General features: G+C 47.3%; 1 protein-coding gene across 2 annotated transcripts in view; it reads right to left on the bottom strand.

Moving 5' to 3' along the window:
* Positions 1-2,596: 2,596 nt before the first annotated feature.
* Positions 2,597-16,030, bottom strand: part of LOC118369970 (neuropilin-2-like) — a 67,799-nt gene continuing 54,365 nt past the window's right edge. Inside the window, exons 13-17 of one of the 2 annotated variants that reach the window (XM_052499049.1) lie at positions 12,336-12,601; positions 11,724-11,820; positions 10,182-10,214; positions 5,170-5,229; positions 2,597-4,908 (exon numbers count right to left, since the gene is read on the bottom strand). In XM_052499049.1, the coding sequence (XP_052355009.1) occupies positions 4,592-4,908; positions 5,170-5,229; positions 10,182-10,214; positions 11,724-11,820; positions 12,336-12,601 (773 nt within the window). In that variant the 3' untranslated portion in view covers positions 2,597-4,591. Of the gene's footprint in view, positions 4,909-5,169; positions 5,230-5,249; positions 8,475-10,181; positions 10,215-11,723; positions 11,821-12,335; positions 12,602-16,030 lie in introns of those variants that run through there. The other variant, XM_052499050.1, reaches the window with a different exon arrangement.

Here is a 16,030-nt window from a genome sequence, read left to right as displayed (position 1 = left end):
CTCATGACATCTGATCTCCAGGTCAGAAAATCAGACATTTGACTTCAAATGTAGACTAATAACTTGAGAAATAACTTGAGAAATAACCATCTGAATGGTATTCACAAACAGAGCAATACATTGATAACTGAAGGTTTCCTCTTGGAGTGCTGTCTTCAGTTTTAAAAGAGCATCGTTCAATCAGCTCACAGGGAATATATGTATACTGATGACCTTCCATGACAGGGTCCCAAATGGCACCCTATTCCCTATATAGCGGTGTACTTACACTAGTACAAAGTTGTGCACTATGCAGGGAATAGGGTTACATTTGGGACACAGACCCACATTGAGTCTGGCCTAGTTTGAGCTCACAAACAGAGATATGTTCTTCTTCTTCTAATATGTCCTCCATTTATTGACAGCCTGTCTTTCTGTAAATGTTTAGGGAGGTGGCTGTGGATGTGTTTGGGCGGTAGCGGTCCTAGAAATAGAATTACTAGAAGGGAAGTAAGGTTAGGTTAGTCCATGGTTAGTCCATGGAAATACTCCTATGGGTACACTCAATGTGGCCGCCGGTCCACCTATCACAAAACATTGACTTGAATGGGATAGTCTATTCTAGAAGCTAATTCCATTTCTATGGCAGCAGCTGCCCAGATCCCCTGTACACCCCTCCTCTGACCCACATATAAGCTTTGAACCATTGGCACACAGGACAGGACAGGCAGGGATGTGACTGGGCCAACTTCCCAGCGTGCCTTGTGGGACAGGGGGGCAGCTCAGTGGAAGGGAGAAGGAGTGTGTGTGGGGGTGGGAGGGAGTGATGTGAGTGGTCTGGATGCTGCTGAAAGGGATACTGGGTCAGTATCTCGGTGCTTCTCAGGGGTCCGCACCTGTTCATCACTGATGGGAGGAATGGACTGTCACTCCGTCTCGTTCTGATCCAACTCGCTAAGAGTGTCAATAGGTCTCTCGCTCCTAAGAGTGTCAATAGGTCTCTCGCTCATCTGTCGGTTCAGCCACAGAGAAAATCCACTCAAACCAACTAGCCTACATTCAACAAATGTACCAACAACCAACAAAATATACAGCAACGCCCAATCTCACCACACAACACTCTCTACATATAATCAAGACACAAATAAATGGTTGGAGCTAGCCCTCACACAGACACAGTGATTACAGAATGAGTAATGAGCTGGGAGCTGTGCGTCCACTACTGGCCCTGCCTTCATCTCCATTGCATAACAGTAGAGATGAATTAGCAGTCGTGTTGGATACATTTCCTACTGCGACCCTCGAACGGGGCCTCTCTTAATCTGGCCCTATCAGTTTACAGATGCTTTGAAGGCTGGTCTGGCCGGGTGCAACGTTAGAAGACGAGACGTCTCTCTGATGTCAGGAAAGGACAAAGCTCCTGTGGCATATTTCATTTCCAACCGATAGAGAAAAGGGAAAAAACATCATTTGGAAAAACATTTTTGATTTTTGAAATAATTTTAGTTGTAAGAACAGAGGGATCCCCCCCCCGGACAGAACAACGACATTCAGGCTTCTTTGGTAATTTCCTGTTGACGGTTCGGTCATGGTTTGTGTCTGGTGTGCTAGCTCGTTTCTGCTGGGATCAATCACACTTACTAACAGATGGTGGTGCGCTCCTCTGTTGGTTCGGGTGTTGTGTTTAGGGACCATAATTGGGCTGTTATGTTGCACCGCAGAGCGTGCTAACAGCCGCACCCACTTTGACTGGGTAACAACGTGTCAAAGCTCTGAATCACTGGTTGTAGAGCAGTGGGTGTTACTACCTCAGTAAAGAGCCCACTCAAAGCTGAGCCACGGTTCCCCAGGAAGTATCAAACAGCGAGTGTTGTCAATCCATTGTGAGGGACATGAAAAGTTGAGACGATGACCTTTTTTTGGTTGGTTGGGAGCCAAATTTCCCACCTCAAGTGATAATTCGCTCAACGATGTCATTTCATTAAGCTTTCCCTTTAGATTCAATTCACAGTCTGTTCATGTTAAGACTGTAGCCATGTCCTCCCTCTTATCAATACCAACCAGAGAAATCCTTGCAGTCACGGATATGTTACAGGCCATACTTTCCAGTTGTGTTTGTGTTTAGGTATGAGGGCTGACATGGTCAAACAAAACCATGTGTAGGAGATGGGGAGCCATGTAAATGGAGGAAGCAGAGTAATCATGTGTGTGTGTGTGTGAGACGCCGGGCACTTCAAAAGCTTTAATGTTGGAGCTCCTAAACAAGGGCGACTAGAGGTCTGGGCTAACGGGAGGCCATGGAGAGATGAGAGGAAAACTATGGCTGGCTGACACTGTGTGTATGCATGTCTGTGTTCATGTTTGAAAGCCTGTGCGCGTGTGACCTATACAGAGTGTTTGTGAATACAAAACGGTGTACAGTGTGTGAATAGAAATGTGCCTGTGAGGGTGTTTGTCCTGAGTGTTTAAGTGTGTACATGGCTATAAACAACACAATGTACTGTGTGTGCGTGTATAAGCAGAGGTTACCTCAGTATCCTCCAACTAACAACCCATCTGAAACTCACACAAAGCAAGACAAATGAGCACATCCAGCGATGACCACCAAACCCCACTGTATGGTATAAATCCTTTATTAAATAATCAGAATAACAATATTAATAACAATCATAAAAAGAGCATTTCTGTACAAAGCCTCCAAGCAACAATTAGGTCTGACCAGAGTCCGAGTGGTCCTTTGTGAGGTTTAGCCCCTCTCTTGCCCAGGGAGGTGTGTTTTGGCCCCTCCTTGCCCAGACAGACTGGGCTGCGGTGCTGTATCTGTAATCTGATACGGGCTACAAAGGCAAGTAGGGCCACAGAAGATCCAAGGCACCTGGAAGAGAGTCAGTGGGGTCCAGTGATGGGAGCCTCTGGGATAGGAGAGGGAATGTGGGTTTGGTGGGGTGGAGGGCAGAAGGGGATAGGCTCCACCTCATTGCCCAGCATGGGTCCACCCCCTCCAGACAGACAGACAGACCTATACATGCCCAGCATCGCATCAGAATGACCAGGATACTATTTCTTCGGTGTGTGTGTGTGCTAGCATGGTGCACGCTGTGTATGCGTGTGTGTGATCAGTGTGTGTGTGAAAGTGAGAAGTCTGAGGTACAGTGGAAATATTTACTGCTCCCTTTCCCTCTCCTCCTTCGCAAGGCTAGATAGTCCAGAGGGAGCAGATGTGTGTTTAAATCCTCCTGGTTTTACCTCTCCCCCGTGAACCCGTTTCCTGTTAAAACGCCAGCCTGGCCGTGACAATGCAAAATGGAGTCAAAGTGTGGGGAAAAAAAGAGCAACAAACATCAGACGAGGAGAGCACGAATCATGACACCAAGACCACATCGGTCCACTCTGAGGGAATGGTGTCCTTCCAACTGGTGCTTCCTCTACCAATCGCTGACTTCAAGCTCAGATGTGTGTCCACTGTCAAGCAATGGTCTAGAATATATATATATATATATTTTGTTTTTGTATCCCACTTTGAGTTTTATTGTCGATTCGTTCAGAGTACATTGTGCCCGGAGAGGTTGATTTTAGGATTTAGTGATCCATTGATTACTTTTTTTCTTCTCTCTTCATCAGTTCTCATTTGTCGACGGCTATTCAGTCTCTGCCTGGATTTCCCAGCAATCCATACGCTGCGCTGACCAAAACCATCTTCAACCTTGACGTTTTTACTTCACCTAGCCACAGTTTACTGTAAACACGACCGTCAACCTTCTTTTCGAAGCAACCCACCGGCAACAGCAGCCTGAAACTAAATCTGACAATAAACCCCCTTGCTTTCAATCTTCAACAGAACACGTTTAGAAGAGAACGTGATTAGAACTCCCCCCTCCTCCTCCTCCCTCCTTTATTTATCAGCATTTACAGGCTGGCAACGAGATAAAACAAGCAATAAAACAGAGAAGGCTTGAACAAATAACAAAAAGACACACACCAAAGATGGCGACTAGTTTAAAAATACCACAGGCCTGTCAGAAAAAAAGAAAGAAAAACGCTTCAGAAAGAATTCACTTCACTAGGTTCTAGGCCACTGTGTCCACATGTCTAAGCCACTGTGTCTAGGTGATAGAGAAACACTATCTAAGCACCTGTCTAAGGCGTTTTCAGTGTCAAGGAGTTTAGCCTAACATCTTTCCAGTTTATAAACTAGACCAAGAAAACTATGATGTATTTATATGGAGTTCTGAAACAAAACATTTTTTTGGGGGGGGGGACAGTAGGTATTTGCCCATTGATATGTGTTGATATTTGAACTCCCCTGTCAATGGAACAGTCCGCTATAGGGACCACTCTGGGAAATACCCAATCCTTCCCTCAATGGCTTCGGTCCAGAAAACCCCACACTGGACTGCACCACTTTGATTGAAGTAGGGGGGAGGGGTCTCAAGATCAGTCTAAAAAGTGGCTTTTCCCCAAAATGCCCTTCCATCTGGCAGGTGTAGTCCTTCAGCTCAGAAAGGAAATTCACAGTCCAAGCTACACAGAGAAAACAAAAGAGGAGATAATCTCCTCAAAATGGCCGCCTTTCTCCTTTCCTCTACCCCTCTCCTCTCTCTACTCTTTCGCCTCATGCCTCGGTGCAGCAGCGCTGCTGGTTGAGCTTCACCTTGTGCTTGAGGCCGTCGTACAGCTCAAAGTTGTAGTTCTCCAGTGTGGTAGAACTACGCGAAGATAGGCCACTGTAGGAGCACGTGCAGTAGAGCAGCAGGCCGGCACACACAGCTCCCATCAGCACGCCCAGGGAGCTCATAACGATGATGGTGACCAGGATGGGGTCCAGCGTGTACAGCCACGAGTTGTCCTTCTCTGCCGAGGAGGAGACAAGCGTCTCCGGCTGCTCGGAGGAAGGGGCCGCCGTACGCAACTCCTTGGGGAACGCCCAGCCTGGACGAGAGGAGAAAGAGAGAGAGATGGAGGAGTGAGAGAGAGAGAAGAGACAGGGGAGATGAGAAAGAGGAGGGGAGAGGGAGCGAGTGAGAGAGAGAGAAGAGACAGGGGAGAGGAGAGAGAGGAGGGGAGAGGGAGCGAGAGAGGAGAGGAGAGAAAAAGAGAGGCTTATTAGAAACTAGGCGTTTTTTCACATTTGGAAAAACATTTTGCCGTAATGGACACTTAAAATACATTGTAGTCGGTGGAAACACTTACCTCCATCTAACTGGTCCCTGCCATTAAAAAGTCTGCTGTCTCCAAACTCTGGCCTCTTATCTATGAGAGAAGAAGATACAACAGAACGATTGTACAACGTATGTACAATGCCAAGTATCCCTACAGTACATGTTGGTTTCGTGCAATAATGTAGGCTGTCTACGTCAATCTTCCTTCACTGTAATGACTAATTACACTAATTAATGACTATAATATGTGTTGGGGCTGCTCAAGTCCAATGGCATACAGACACGTACCACAACGTAGGTAAAATACCACTTTATTACCACAGACCATATTCACATTCATTGAACTATTTCAAATCACACTTTTCACATTGCTCACAAAGAGGTTCCGGAGCCCAAGTGAAGTATCAGCAAACAATTTCACCATCGTCATCATCATCCTCCTCCTCATCATCATCATCATCCTCATCCTACAAATAGATTATGCACTGAGCTCTAAACAGATGAAGATATAATCAAACACAGTTCCCTCCTGGCTTCCACCCACTGCATTGTGATGTGGTGTGATCATCACGAGACACCAAAGAGTGTCAGCACTGAGAGTGGTGCTAAGAAGTGCTTAAGCCTAGCCCGGTGCTGTTTTTTGAAAACGGCACTTTAACTTCAGGTTTGTTGTCATCTCGCGAGGTGTGTGTGTGCAACACTTGGCATGTGGACAGAGTTGGGAGTAATTGCTTGGCAAGAAACACCTTAACTGGAGCCCTCAACGAGAATCATTAATGTGGTCTCCAGGGGCAACGGCTATTGGCTGCTGGTGTGTGTGTGTGTGGGAAGGGGGGTACAGTGTGTGTGTGTGCCGGGGGAGGGGTGTATGTGCGCCTGTGTGAGAGAGAGTGTAAGTGTGTGTGTGTGTATGGGAAGGGGGGTATAGTGTGTGTGCCGGGGGAGGGGTGTATGTGCGCCTGTGTGAGAGAGTGTGTGTGTGTGTGTGCAGGAGACGGGAAAAGAGAAAAGTGCTTACTGCAGACTAAATGAATGTTATCGCTCCATTACCTGATTAGAGATATTAAGAGCTTGGGAGCGGACCTACGGTGAGATGGACAGAGTGGGGTGCCCAACCCCCGGTTGATGTAAAAGCACATTGTGAGAGGGTGCCAAGAACACTTCTCGTCGCTCTGAGGAAACTAAAAAAGCCTGGATTGCCACACACATTCACCCCACTCAATATGTCCCTTTTAGCCGTTATCTAAGCCGCCAGATAACATAGTGACTTCCACAGAAATGTTTTACTTAATACTCTGGAGGCATCACTCTAACCGTAAAACACATTCGATTGTCCTACTTAAAAGGTAAGTTCACATCCCGGTCCACCGCTTGTAAATGGAAGCCCCATCATTGACTGATTTGATTTAGTGGTTTATCTTTTCCACTCATTTGGGGTTGAGGCATATCGGTGGATCGACACAACTATGGGACGTGGACTCATCTCATAGGCGGCTTTTGAGATCGGAAAACACCTCTGACATATCTGGTGGTTAAATGGGCAGGAATTGAACTAAACTACCTCTGGATGTACAATAATGGTGAGATTGATAACTGTTCATCGTTAATAAAGGAATAGTTCACGCACAATTAAATATTGTTTTTCTTCCCCTGAAAGCAGCCTATAGAATCCATGCTTAGGCTTTATTTACATGGCCACCGTTTTGTCAATTGGGCGAACTTCCCCTTTAAGGGCCATCTGATCTTCAGAGCTCGACATAACCACTAACAAACCAACTTAAATATGTGCTAGCTATTATCATAATTGGGCCTGGTCCCATTTCAAGCATATTTCCAATGATCTTGGCCACCAGTTGTTATAGCATGACATTCTTGGCCCTTTTGTTTTATACCCTCAACTTTCTAATGAGGGATGCATCCTGCCAGCATCCATCTTATGTCATAGGGAAGCATCGTTTGTAGTTTGTCTTTGGTTTCTATGTTTTGGAGCATTCTCAACTGAAGACAAAAAAGAAAAAATGTCTTCCAGCTGTTTGAGAGTACTGCATAGAGATGGATGTGGGGCTTACCAGCCACATGTTTTCACATGGCTGACACCATCGAGGTCTTTCCGAGACAGAGCACAAACAATGTGGGAATGAACATTAATCACTGACGATGACGACATTATAAAGAGAGGGGACTCTGCTCACAGACTGACTGAGGGGTCATATTCAATCAAAAGCTTGATGCGGGGATTCCGGCGTGGGACGACTAAAATGTTATTCTTGAGCTGCGCGAATGAGATCGAGTCGTCAGGTCAATAAGAGCGACACGTAAAAATGTCATATTCAAACATGCTTTTTTGTTGTTGTCTTACACTGGTAATACCCAATAACCCGGCCCACTCATCATAAACAAAACATAAGACAACTGTTACGGTGCATCCATTTAACATCTCCTTCAGTAATAGTTAACGCGGACAACTCAGCAGCCTGTCCTGAAGCACCATCTTTATAATGAAGTCACTCCTGTAGAGCATCCATTGGCTCTGACTGACATTCCCCCTCCTCTCGCTCTCGCTTCTCTTTCTCTCTCTCTCTCTCTCTGAGTGTTGCCAGCAGAGCTGTCAGTGAGACAGTATCTCTCGCTTGTCTGTTTGTGGTCTGACAGCGCTGGATGGTTTTACATGACTGAACCACGACACCCCACACCGGGCCGGGAGGCTAGCCCACAAGTGTGTCTGTGCTGGCGTGATTCCAGGAAGCCCATGGGTTAGAAACCAGAACCAATAGTAAGGCTGGAGGTTGGGTTTGAAACAAGCCAATCGCATAGATCGCTTCATCTCTACGTGGTCCGTAGACAGGGTCAAGTGACAGAAATAGTGTTCGAAGAGCTAGTCTGTAAACAGTAACATCCGCTGCTGATGAAAGCAGGGCACAGAATATGTCACTTCCAATCCTTGTCCCCCCGTTGCTTCATCCATGAGCCATCAAAAGGGGAGGGGTTTAGCTGTAAGGACCACCTCTTCCTTTCAGCAGAGGGCATACGTTTGGTGGCCGTGGTTGTCTAGCCTCACGGTGAGCACGGGCTCCGTCCCTGGAGCGGCCGTCACCGGGTTACTGGCTGAGCACTGGGAGTACTGAAAGTACTGGGACTGGCTGTGGTAGGCCACAGAGAGCTGGCTCTTCTTCGCTGCCAACCTCCGTCGATGGCAACAGAGCGCTCGTACCAAGATGGCCACCGCCAGGAGTATCAGGGCGCCCCCGGCGGCCACGAGGTAGTACCAGAGGGTGGGTACTAGTGGCAGCGCCAACGTGTCTACTGTGGGGTCACTCCCGCCAGGAACACCTCCCCCTGGTGGAGAGATAAGGAATATGTTGGCTCGGGGTGGAGGGTGCAAGCAAAGCACATCCAATGGACTGCTTTGTTTTGGTGTTGATTTTTCTCCCGTGGCTTTCCATTACATGAACAGCAGGCGTACGAGCACATGGGCATGCACAAGCATGCCGGCTCAAACAGGGGGAAAAAGTTATTCATCACAGATAACGGCTGAAATAAATCAAAACGCATCAGGTTTTTACATTTATTTTCTATCATCTGAGGATTGAAGCTTGGGTTGCAGCCGAGGGCGAGAGAGAGGTGACTTTCACACTGAGAGCAGTGGAGCATAGCTACGGATGTTCAATGAGTCTGTGGGATTGAATTGAAAGAAATCAAACAGTGCACTCCACTTTTTGTAAATTCAATTGAAAAATCACAGCTCTGACTCTGAGGAGCCACTATTTCCTGTTGGTAAGGAAGTTCCAATGCTCCACTGGACCCCATGGAGCCTACATAGGAATGAAACAATGGAGGGCGTTCAAATGGCAATTGTTCTGTTCTGTTCTCATCTTTGCTGTGCAAGTTCAGAACTCCGGCGCTCCTCTAGAACCCCTCTTACAACATCTTCCAAGACACAAGCTCTCCTATTCATACAGGTCTGTGAACTCATACGCCGACAACGTTTCCAAGCACTCAGAGAGAGAGAGAGAGAGAGAGAGAGAGAGAGAGAGAGAGAGAGACTCCATGTATGGTGTAGAGTTGAAGCCACCCTGAGTATTCGACCATGCCACATAATTACAGAGGGAAATGGTGCGTGTACCTGCCACTGCACTGTGCACACGCTCATTAGACAGAGCTGAATGGATGAGAGAGACACCGGCGTTGCAGCTCAGTCACTCTATTTGATTACGTTTCACTACGAAGTGTGTATGTGTGTGCGGGGGTGGTGGTGTTGGGGTGTGCATGTGTGTGTGTGTATGAGTCTGTCTGTCTGTGTGTGTGTGTGTGTCTGTGTGGGGGTGGTGGTGTGCATGTGTATGAGTCTGTGTGTCTGTGTGAGTCTGTCTGTCTGTCTGTGTGTGTGTGTGTGTGTGTGTGTGTGTATGAGTCTCTGTGTGTGTGTCTGTGTGTGTGTATGAGTCTGTCTGTACGTGTGTGTGTGTGTGTATGAGTCTGTCTGTGTGTGTGTGTGTGTGTGTATGAGTCTGTCTGTGTGTGTGTGTGTATGAGTCTGTCTGTGTGTGTGTGTGTGTACGTGCGTGCGTCACAGTGGAGGAAGACATTGCACACACACACAAATTCCCAAGCTCTTATCTTATTGGAACCAGCAGCCAAAAACACTATATCAAGTAATAACATCAATCCCCTACAGCTCTCCCTATTCTTCTATTGAGGCAGACAGTTCTTTTAAAAACATGGATGTCAAAGCAATAGCATGAATTTCTCTGCAATAAACTGGATTCTTCTGGATTCAGTGGGCTCTGATGTCCTTTGATGATGTCTGGATGCTGATGATGATTCTTGGGAATCGTTGGTCACCAAGGCAGCATTAGTCAAGCGGCGAACACAGCTCTTGCACACCCATTTCCATTGATTGGACTGGGCTTGTCACATGGGTGCCACCAAGCAAAGCTCCCATTAGCCAAAGCTGTACAGTGCAGCGCAGCGCGGCGAGCAGGAAGCGGAAAACATTTGCGCAGGAAGTGACATCATTACACGGCCAAAGGGGCGCAAACTCACCTGTCATGTCGGGAAGGAAGGCAGCGAAGGGTTCTGAAAGAGAGAAAGAAACAAACAAGACTGTTTATAACCTGTACAATAGCTAGGAAAGTCAGCCAAAAACATTAAAACAAATTGAATTTGGATTAAATTTCTGTTGGCACTGATATCACTCTATTGCCTACTGACAACTTTCTTAATACTTTAACTCAAAAGAAGCACAATGAAAGAGCATGTGGGTATGTCTCTTCTTGGGGTAGAATGCAACGTCAAAGAGTGTGTTATTGTGAGTTGGGAGACTTGGAGGGCGACTGTGTGAAGTTTGAGTCATTCAAAGTTGTGGAGTCCAGTTGAGCTGGGAAGGTTGCTGCCTGGCTGGCTGACTGCACACACAACGTTCAGTCTGATTGACTTGGAATGGCAACAAAAAGCATGGGGGCCTGCGAGAGGGCAGACTTGGGAAGTGGGGCCTTCTTGGCTGTAACACCAATGTGCTGTGAACAAACTCGACTGCGCTGGTTGATAAGAACACTCCCAGCATGCCTTGGGAATGAGGAAGAAGGAGAAAATGTGTAGAGGCGGAGAGGAGTGGAGGCACTTCCACACAGGTTGACAGAGGGGGGACGGGTTTTCATCTTTCGTCTAACAACCACACTACCGTACACACACACACACAGCCCAACACTATGAAGTCAAACTCGATGATGGCAGGTTTCTGGCTCAGAACCCACAGTCTGTCTGTGATCTGTTTAAGACCTACTCCTAAACCCCCCGCTCTGGCTAGATTAAAAGCCCAGCGCGCGCACACACACACACACACACACACACACACACACACACACACACACACACACACACACACACACACACACACACACACACACACACACACACACACACACACACACACACACACACACACACACACACACCAGTGCCGGATCTACTGCTTTGACGGCTCTGGAAAGCTCTGTTTACAGATACGAGAGAAGAAGAAGAAATCTAACGAAACATAGATTAGCATCGCGGGGGCCCACGGGGCGTTTATGGCCTACTTTCCATTCTTCCTTTCTTTTTCTGGCAGAGGAATAACACTCCACTCTTTCGTTCATTCTCTCTCCTTTCATCTCTTCGCTACGGCTTTCAGTAGTAACAGTCAAGTCTGTCCCCAAGATTCCGATGAGGGAACTTGGGGTGTGTGTTTGGGTTTGTGTGTGTGTGTGTGTGTGTGTGTGTGTGTGTGTGTGTGTGTGTGTGTGTGTGTGTGTGTGTGTGTGTGTGTGTGTGTGTGTGTGTGTGTGTGTGTGTGTGTAGTGGGGTGTTTAGAGCACAACTGGAGTGACAAGTCAGGGACCCCAGGGGAGGAGAGGAGGAGGAGGTAGAAAAGGAATGAAGGGATGATGGAGAGAGAGAGAGATATAGGGGGGAACAAAAGTTGAGTGGTGTGGTGGTGGGATGACAGAGGAAAATAACTGGGGTGCTGGAGGGTCAGGTGTGTGTGCACATGTATGTATGTGTGTCAGTGAGTGTGTGTACACGTGTTTGTATGATCTGCAGGCTTACGTGTGCACTCCTCCAAAGGTGTACCAGAATTCATGTGGATGTTGTCGATCATGATATGGCCCTTGGTTCCCTGGTCAACGAAGCCTTCCATAACCACCTGAGAGGAGGAGGAAGAGTAGGGGAAGGAGGAGGAAGAGGAAGAGTAGGGGAAGGAGGAGTGGAAGGATGAGGAGGAGTAGGGGAAGAAAGATGAAGAGGAAGAGAAGGAAGAGGAAGAGTAGGGTAAGGAAGAGAAAGAGTAGGGGAAGGAGTAGGAATATTAGGGTAAGGAGGAGGAGGAGTAGGGGAAGGAGGTGGAGGAGTAAGGGAAGGAAGGGGAGGAGGAAGGAAGAGTAGGGGAAAGAAGAGGAAGATTAGGGGAATGAGGAGGAGGAGGAGGAGTAGGGGAAGGAGGAGGGGAAGGAGGAAGAGGAAGGGAAGGAGGAGGAAGGGAAGGAGGAAGATTAGGGGAAGAAGAAACAAATGACCTACATGTAGATGCAGGGATATATCTTGTACATAGAATCGCTGCAACATATGACCACAAGTAATATACTTCTACTTGTTTCTCCAGCTAATTCCAACAGACTATTTTCATGGTAGAGAGAGGGGAGCATGCTAACGCTCGAATACCTGGAACTCTTTGGGGGATCGGGGCAGGATGGTGCGACCCTCCTTCCAAACGGGTCCCTGGTCGCCGTGGAGTGCCCATAGAAGGGTCTCCTCGTGATGGGCATCACGGAGAAGGATGCGCAGGGTGCCCTGGGCCTCTCCCCACAGCTGGTAGGAGAAGAGCAGGCAGAGAGGCCCCGTGTCGAGTCCCACCATGGGGCTTAGGATCCTGGCTCGCTGCTGCTCCGTCTTGGGGTTGGCTTCGATGTACAGGTAGCTATTCAGGTCTGTGTGGGGAAGGGAGACAACGCAGCGGTGGGTTTAGAGACATGAGATGTTGCAGTGAGGGGAACACAGGCGAAATACATGCACACACATGAGTTAGTGTACACACACACACACACACACACACACACACACACACACACACACACACACACACACACACACACACACACACACACACACACACACACACACACACACACACACACACACACACGCGCACACCAGCGCACACAAGAATAAAATAACACAATACCACAACTACAAGGTCAGACTTACAATAGCACAGGGATATGATACATACCAAATCCCACCTAACAGAAGAATAGGGTCAGAGAGAGAGTCAAGCACTAAGGGAAGGGGATGAATTCACAGCCAACCGAAAGGAGCCATTCCCATTGGTATTCAGGTAGACTGGTATTCCCATTGGTATTCAGGTAGACTGGTATTCCCATAGGTATTCAGGTAGACTGGTATTCCCATAGGTATTCAGGTAGACTGGTATTCCCATTGGTATTCAGGTAGACTGGTATTCCCATAGGTATTCAGGTAGACTGGTATTCCCACAGGTATTCAGGTAGACTGGTATTCCCATAGGTATTCAGGTAGACTGGTATTCACATTGGTATTCCGGTAGACCCATTAGACAATAGCACTGTGTTAAACACAGTCAAGTAGTTTATAGAATATGTTTAGTTAGTAAATTGGATGTGGACTTGGTACCCTGACGGGGGGGGGGGGGTAGAGTAGAGTTAAATGGCCGATGGACCAGCATCAACACAATCCTGACAAAATCACCTGTGCTTTATCGCAGTGTGTGATAGAGCAGTTAGGTGAGGGAACTAGAGATGAAAATCATCACGTGTGTGAATATTGTCCAAGAGGCACTAGGCACAACATAGTGATGGATATTGGCATCACCATATTCCAACTGAATGTTCATGTATAAACCGTTGTATATTAAACTGACATGAATGATGAAATATATACATAAATAGTATATGTTATGTCCCCTGTTATGTCCCCAACAGGTGTCTATTTTCAAAATATGATTAAAACGATAATTTTGACCCCATGGACTTTCAGTCCTTGCATGTATAGCTCCATCTACAAAATTGTTTAGTGATTACATTTCTCCAGTTCCCTCCCTCAGCTTCATAGAAAACATTTATTTGATTTATTTCATAGAAAACACATTTTTATTAAGGAATGGGCCTTTATTGCGGTCTAGTTTGAAGCGAGACCATAGAAACGGAACTCGATGAGCACAGTGCACAATGTCATAGTCATTGACCTCGATTGTGATGCAGCTGTGATGTCATCCGAACACCTGTTGAAGCAAGGTTCTAGAAGTCAGCCACATCATTTAAGGCCCTTGAAAAGCGTTGCCTATCACATTGCTATCTGCTCTTGAACAATTTAATAAAACTAAAATTACAACAAGTTCTTTCAATAATGGACTATCTCCAATATCTGAGCCAGTTTGGGCCTTTCCATCCCTTCCCGTTGGACCAGTTCACCTGGTTAGTGTTGAGGATGGTTCCTAAGGACGTTCTCGCCTCATGGCTAATCACACAGATGACAGGAGGATCTCCCGTGCCTGGAGTGGCTGCCAACCAGAACCAGGTTTGTTTGGCCAAGATTATATTGAGTAGTCTGAAATGGCAACTTATTCCCTATATAGCTAGTGAAATACTTTTGACCAGAGCCCTGGGTCTAGGGCGGGTTTCTCAAAAACACTTTGAGACAAATGCTGATGTAAAAAGGGCTTTAGAAGTACAATCTGATTTATTGATCGATTCATTGCAGGGACAATGGCAACGTCGATTTTTGAATACCCCACCTGCATGCCAGTTCCAGCCAAACTCAGCCCCTGCCACCTTCCAGCCAAACTCCAGCTATGGACAAGACCAGGATCATTTTATGGACTGGAAAGAGGGGCCCCAGACCAACAACAACAATCAAGTGCATTGTCATCAGGATGTGGAGCCAATGGATGTCAATGTTGTTGTGGAGGTGAAAGACAACAGCCAAGCACTAGCCACTTGGCAGGCAACAGTCTGGCCCAGACAATCAGCAGCTAAAGGCCAGGCAACAGTCTGGCCCAGCCAATCAGCAGCTAAAGGCCAGGCAACAGTCTGGCCCAGCCAATCAGCAGCTAAAGGCCAGGCAACAGTCTGGCCCAGCCAATCAGCAGCCACTACCAAGAACACAGTCTGGCCCAACCAATCAGCAGCTGCTACATTTTGGTCATCCAGCCAGCAGAATTCCGCTATGTTTGGGCCAACGAGCCAGACAACCACTAAACAATCATCCACTAGCCAGACAGCCACGAGCCAGACAGCAGTCTCCAACAACCAATCAGCAGCCTCCGCTAGGAGAGATGGTGACGATATGAGGAACAGCAGCATTCACCAGGACTACGACCCCAAGAGGAGGAGGATGTAAACGTGAGGGACTCCAAGGGCCATTTTTCCCCCACTAACATGGAGGGTCTTTCTCACAGCTTAAAGACTCAGTCCAACACAGAGACTTTGATGTGTGGATCACAGCATGAGAAGCTGTAGAACCACAAGAGTGACTATTTTCTGCAGAAAAATAAAAGTTTGATTTAATGGCAACTAAATTCAGTATTGTGCTTTTGTGTCCATGCTATGGCTGTAGCTAAATGTGCGTCGTAAAAGAATGTGCTGTCGTGGAGGGAACTAATTAGACTACCGGCATAAGGACAGATATCAGCATCCGCAATGTAAATTCAGATCACTCGCTTATTATGAATTGAACACTTTGTCAAGGAAATGTACAGCCTACAATGTGTGCCTAACTTGAATCTGGGAGACGACTGAAATTTGAGTTGTATGTGAGAGGGAGAGAAAGCTTACTACAGTCAAGTGTGTATTATACTGTGCAGTACAGTATGTGCATGTGTGCGTAGCCACCCTAATAGTCTGTCTAGCAGATCACACAGTAGTATCTGTGGAGGGGGAAGAAAGCTTCATCCACGATGACAGCCCCCCTCTGCTCTCTAGTGTGTGTGTCACACCAGACAGCGTGTGTGACAGGGTCTCCCTTGGCCCTTCCAAACACCACAGTGTGTGTAAGGAGCCCTCCCATTCAGCACCATACGGCACTGTCTATCACTGTGTTTCTATCTGTGTGTGTGTGACTGTGTGTGTGTGACTGTGTGTATGAGTGTGTGTGCGCGCGCGTGTGTGTGTGTATGCGTCCGTACATCTGCGTGTGTGCATGTGTGGGTCTTCGCCACACGGAAAACATCCCCACTTTATCAAACTGATCTTAATGTGTTCGCGGAGAACCCCCATCTCCCTACACCTCGGGTGAACCCAGCGAGAACCCCCCCCCCAGTGTTCCGCAGCTTGTTCAGCAGACAGCTCATAATCGAGAGGGGTGCGTTCTCGTGATATGATGCA

The sequence above is a fragment of the Oncorhynchus keta genome, chromosome 37 (genome assembly GCF_023373465.1).
Source record: "Oncorhynchus keta strain PuntledgeMale-10-30-2019 chromosome 37, Oket_V2, whole genome shotgun sequence".
NCBI classification, from domain to species: Eukaryota; Metazoa; Chordata; class Actinopteri; order Salmoniformes; family Salmonidae; genus Oncorhynchus; species Oncorhynchus keta.
The sequence above is the reverse complement of the archived record's forward strand: the minus strand, read 5'-3'. Positions and strand labels throughout refer to the sequence as shown.